At 42.3% G+C, this 6,133-nt stretch overlaps 1 protein-coding gene across 3 annotated transcripts in view; it reads right to left on the bottom strand.

Moving 5' to 3' along the window:
* Positions 1–256: 256 nt before the first annotated feature.
* The window catches only part of SIL1 (SIL1 nucleotide exchange factor), a 65,104-nt gene continuing 59,227 nt past the window's right edge, over positions 257–6,133 (bottom strand). For all 3 annotated transcript variants that reach the window (XM_063125266.1, XM_063125269.1, XM_063125268.1), the window contains one exon: positions 257–685. In XM_063125266.1, the coding sequence (XP_062981336.1) occupies positions 338–685 (348 nt within the window). In that variant the 3' untranslated portion in view covers positions 257–337. The remainder of the gene's footprint in view (positions 686–6,133) is intronic.

Genomic DNA, 6,133 nt, shown 5'->3' with positions numbered 1-6,133 from the left:
AAGACAAGACAGTAGATTTGCTCAAACCCGCCTTATTTTTACATGCAATTTCTCTTGGGGGGGGAGGGGGAAGGATTTTTTAAAAAAACGAGTTGGGAGTAAGGGATTCTATCTTTTTCTACACAACGCTTGTGGGGGAATAAAAGTTGCAGGAATAAAAACATGCCTCCATTTGCCAATATGAAGGTAGCTGTCACTGCAAAAAGAGCATATGGGGATTACTTACCGCATCAAGTAACTGATCAAAGCTAAGAGGTTTGTTCGATGGTTTTATTAGGTGTAACTCTTTCCAGATTACCAGGAAATCATTTACATCTCTCCAAGGCTACAGCAGCCTTCACTTTAGCTGCTGGGCAATGCTATTTATAGAGCTAAGGAGTTCCTTAAAATAGCCATCTTCGTCCCCTTCCTTTTGCTCTTCTGCTGCCAAGTCTTCATATTCTTGGCGAAGTAGGTTTAGCGTGTGGCCGAGGTCATGATCCCCTGTGTAGCTGTCCCTGCAGGAGGCGAGCAGCACGTGCACTGTCTTCAGAACCTTTTCCCTGGTGTCATGCTCAGGCATCTGCAGGAGGTTTGAAATGATGGTGCACCAGCCCTGTTCAACGATGGCGGGGACCAAGTTCACTTGGCTGTATTGCTGGGTGATCTCACGGGTCTGAGTATCATTGTCATGCGTGAGCAGCAGCTGCAACAAAAGTTCCCTGAAATTATTATTTGTACAAGTACGCCTGCTTTCCTATGACATTATATGAAGACTGAAACATCTATACTTGCTTTCACTGACAGACCAAAGACATCCTGGTTTCAAGTTTTTCATTGTAACACATTGCAGTAATCCAAACGAGAGGTTATCAGAGCATGGATAACTGTAGCTAGGCGATCTCTGTCCAGATAAGGGCGTAGTTGGTATATCAGCCTAAGCTTAAAAGGTTGTCACACAGAGGAGGGCCAGGATCTCTTCTCAACCATCCCAGAGTGCAGGACACGGAATAACGGGCTCAAGTTACAGGAAGTCAGATTCCGGCTGGACATCAGGAAAAACTTCCTGACTGTCAGAGCAGTATGACAATGTAACCAGTTACCTAGGGAGGTTGTGGGCTCTCCCACACTTGAGGCCTTCAAGAGACAGCTGGACACCGGTAATAATGTTAAAGAATTTCCCAGAGGAACTGAAGGGTAGATTAAGCAAAATATTAAAAGAGAAAAATAAATTGAAATTAAAGGATTGGTTAAGAGATATAAACACAAGAGAAGATATGGAAGATTTGTTAAAGGAGAAAAAATTATTTTGGTTAGAGTATGGGCAATTAGAACAATGGAATAAAAAGTGGATTAAAGATAATAGAGTTTGTAGAGAAATGACGAAGTTTGAAGAGTTAATAGTAAATAAGGAAAAAGGGAAAGGAGGAAGTATAGTCTTAAAAGGGTTAATGAGCGAAATATATAAAATACTGTTAGAAAAGGAGTTAAGGGATAGCTCAGGGAAAATGGTATGGGAGACAGATTTGAAGGTACAAATAGGGCGACAGAGCTGGGAGGGACTGTGGAAACAAAGAGTGTTGAGAAGTATGTCAGTGAGAATAAAAGAGAATTACTTCAAAATTTTGTGGAGGTGGTACCTAACCCCGATTAGATTGAATAAGATAAATGATCAGCATTCAGCAAATTGTTGGAGAGGTTGTGGGGAAAAAGGAACGTATTTACATATGTGGTGGGAATGCAAATATGTACAAAGATTATGGAAGATGGTGTTTTTGGAAATTGAAGAAATAGTGGGAATGAAAATAGAACAAACACCAAAGATTGCATTACTGTCACTATTTGAAGATTTAAAATGTGGAAAAGAAATTAAAGAATTGATATCGAGTTTGCTGACTGCAGCACGATTGATGATAGCTAGGAACTGGAAGATTCAGGGGGAATATTCTATTGAAGAGTGGTATAGAGAAGTTTGGGATATAGCTATTAATGATAAATTGACTTGTAATATTAAGTGGAGGAAAGGCATAACTAAAATAAATGAGTTTGAAGGAATCTGGAAACAGTTCCTAATATTTGTGTTTACTAAGGGAAGTGGGAAACCGCCAGCGGAAGAAAGTATGAGATTTTGGAAGCAGGAATAGATCCCGAGGTGGAGGGTGCACTTATATGTTAGGAATGATTATATATGTAATGATAGGATAGGTTATAGTTAATATTTATCTTATATATGTATTCAACATTTATTCAAAATGTATGTAGTATGTTGTGTTGTTGTTTCTTTTCTGTAAGATGTTTATTTTGTGTTTTGAAAATAAAAAATTTAAATAAATAAATAAAAAAGAGGCAGCTGGACAACCATCTGTCAGGGATGCTTTAAGGTGGATTCCTGCATTGAGCAGGGGGTTGGACTCAATGGCCTTAAAGGCCCCTTCCAACTCTGCTATTCTATGATTCTATGAGTATGCAAAAGAGGGTCTCCCTGACTTGTTCCAATGGCCTGTTGGCCTGGAGAAATCATTTTCTGCTGGTGGGTGTGGATATTACAGAATGGAGGAGGACACAGACATTTCCAAACGGATGCCATCGTGGCTAAACCAGCATCATCAAAGAGGTCTTAAAATGGAGGTGTTGAACCTCTTTCCCCCTGAGAGTCAAATTCATTTGGAGAAGCTCTAGAGGCCTGAATTCCAGTGGTAGGCGGGCCCAAAGGCAAAAGGGGCGGAGCCAAATACCAAAACTACCAGCCTATTTTATGGAGCCTTCGAAGAGGCATTTCAACCTTTCAGAAGGTTGCACAAAAGCTAGAAGCCACCCAATGATTGGTGGCTGCAGGGAAAGCCCTGATGGTTGTGACCTATCTCCAGTATTCGAGGCAGTAAGCCTGTGTGTACCAGTTGCTGGGGAACATGTGTGGGAGGGTGCTGTTGCACCATGTCCTGCCTTGTTGGTCCCTGGCCGATGGCTGGTTGGCCACTGTGTGAACAGAGTTCTGGACTAGATGGACCTTTGGTCTGATCCAGCAGGACACTCCTTATGTTCTTATAGACAAGATGGACCCTTGGTCTGATCCAGCATCAGGGCACTTCTTATGTTCTTAAAAGAGGGTGGGCCATGGGAAGATGCGTGGCCATCTGGGGAAAGGCCAGAGTGGGATCCCAAGAGCACCAATCCTGAGTTTCTACATCCCTGCTTTAAAAGGTAACGCTTTATTTAGAACAGATGCCTTGCCCAAATGAATAGGATGCAGGGGGAAATACTGTGAAAACCATATGCAAATTGACAATAGAAACAAGCTGAGAACAGATTGCTCAAGATATAAAAACCAATCACTGAGGAGACAGGGGGGCATCCAGAAGCAAGAAGTCATGCAGAAATAGTATTCGATGAGCAAAGAGTAAAAGAAAGACTGGGGAAAGGCCAAATAGAAGTGATATTAATTAACTGTATTAGCTTTCACTGCTGAAGCTGTTAGTAGACACGCACCTGAACCATCACACTGTTTGCAAGCAGCGTGATGCAGTTAGGTGATTTTACATCCTGGACTTGTTGGTCTTACAGGGCCCTCCTCTTTAGATGGCCATCTGCATTACTTCACTTACTTCAAAATGTGGTAAATCAGCCCTGCTGCACTTGTGGGCCCTCCTGCTCATTCTGCTGAAGAGGTCCTGGACTTCTGCCCCCAAAGCCTCCCCTGATGGTACCACTGAGGGCATCAGAGATATGACAATTAGGGTGCCAAAAGTTGAAAAGTTGTTGAAGAACCGAAGAGTAACAAGTAAGCAGGACTAGATGGCATTCACCCAAGAATTCTTAAAGAATGCAGAATTTATTTATTTATTTATTACTGCATTTATATCCCACCCTTTTTCCTCCAAGGAACCCAAGGCGGCATACATAATCCTCCTCCCCTCCATGTTATCCTCACAACAACAACCCTGTGAGGTAGGTTGGGCTGAGAGTCTGTGACTGGCCCAAAGTCACCCAGCGGGTTTCCATGGCCAAGTGGGGACTAGAACCCAGATCTCCCGACTCTCAGTCCAACACTCTAACCACTACACCACATTGGCTCTCTATGGGAAGTTAATAACCTCCAAACCTCCCACACCCACACCACAAATTGAATACATCAATCATGTATCTGCGTGTCATGGGGGACAACTGTTTTCTGACCCCACCCACAGCCTTTGTACACTAAACATTGTCTGGTTAGGGAGGGAGAGGCCCTCCACCCACCAGTGTTCAGTAAAGCATCATTTGCCAAGTACTGATTCTTGGAATACAAAGGAATGGCAGCATTACTACTCATCCTCCTATCTCAGCCTAAGTGAAGCCTTATGCGTCATCAGTTTGCCTTGTATAGGAATTCCCCAACCAGCAGTCTTCAAGGAGACAGCTTTGAGAGGGCAGTAGGAGTTGGTCTGAGCAATCCCACTGAAAAATCAGAGGAGAGTAACTCTACTTAAGGAATGCCTGGATATTAGTGAAGCAACTAGTAATGCCCAGAGAGAGAGAGAGAGAGAGAGAGAGAATAATGTATGAGTGAGTATGCAGTGTTGACAGGAGCATGAAGTGGCTTCACTATCACAAGCACAATGGAAGAAGGGATTATTCAAAATGCCTTGAGGATTACAGTAATAGCAAAGGTCCTTTTTTTTTTTTTTAACAAAGTACAACCTAAATCTATCCTGCTGTCATTTAATGCCATTGCTTTATTTCCTGACGTTACCAGAAAAGGTTAGAATTGTCCTTCCTCCCCTTTCTGGGAGTTTGCTTAAATATCTGAAAACTGTCAACCACTGAAGTTACTGCAGTTGATTGCTTTGGAATCACCAGTGTAACAGAACTTAGGGAACAGAGATTCTTTTTTAAACAGATTACAGACTCCTGCATTTAATGCTCTTTGGACTCCCTGGGGAGGTAATCAAAATCATGAATGACTAAAGCAAAAGTGATTCCTCTAAAAAAGAAAACACTATGAGTGCACCAGGGGGGATGCAGACGACATTGGGGCGAGGAACACGCGCAACATGCTCAAAGCCCATTTACAACCATTCCTTGCAGAATATCTTGAAAAAGGTTAGTGCAAGGTTAACAACCGATATTTCCCACACACACACCCATAGCTGTAGTTTATAGCCTCTAATTCCATACATACATTATCATATAATCTCTATGAAACACATGCAAATGACGTATAGAAGGAATGAAGAAGGGGTCTCACTGGTATATTTCCCGAAAGATTCAGAAAACATACAAAGGGACTCAAATATTTTATTTATTTATTATTAATATTTGTACACAGCTTAACATTAAAAAAATCTCCGAGTGGTTCACATACAATATTAAAAGTCACATTTCAATTTTAGTTGCTGCATAAAGGCAAGAAAGAAGAAATCAAGTTGAAATTTCTCAAGCCAAAACTGATTTTTTGAAAGGAAAAAGCTTTCCCGGCTGGAATTTCTGTGCAGAATTTCATCCACCCTCAGGTCATTTGCATCTTGTTCCCGTGTTCCCTCAAAAGTAAATAGCTACACATATAGGAACAATCCTATGTATGTCTACTAATAAATAACTCCCATTGTGCTCAGCGGAGCTTACTCACAAGGGAAACTCCACAGGATCTCAGCCCTCCAAACTGGGAACAAAAGGGCTGGTTTTAGATTTTTCTGAGACTTTTCTGTAGAGCTGTCATTGCCCATAGTGAAACAACAACAACAACACGTTTGCTTGGGTGTGTGCATCTGGGAGTGGGGGGTGTTTGCCTGTCTGCTGGTCTTGTGATGGTTTTTATTCAAACTGCTTTTGCACATTTTCACAGTGCTTCGGGTTGTTCCCTGGAAAAGCCAAAACAAACCTCAAAAGTAGCGTGGCTCGCATTGTTGCATGGCTAGCTGTGTGCCTGTCGGTGGAGGCCCAAGTAATTCAACCGGCCCCTCAATGCCCAGAGCACTCCTGGGGACTTAAAAAAATTACACTGAAGGACAGGTGCTTATGCAAATGTGTATTAAATATGGCCCTTTTAAAAAAGGGCAAGTTTCTCTGAGGGCTGGAATTAACTGGACCAGAAGCCGTTTGCAACCCAGGCTCATTGGGTTCATCATTCCATTGTTTCCGTGGGATTGGGGAAGTGGCAGCAATTAGGTGTTAGGGG

This window comes from Elgaria multicarinata, chromosome 4 (assembly GCF_023053635.1).
Source record: "Elgaria multicarinata webbii isolate HBS135686 ecotype San Diego chromosome 4, rElgMul1.1.pri, whole genome shotgun sequence".
NCBI lineage: Eukaryota > Metazoa > Chordata > Lepidosauria > Squamata > Anguidae > Elgaria > Elgaria multicarinata.
Note: the sequence above shows the minus strand (reverse complement) of the source record. Positions and strands in the feature narration are given on the sequence as shown.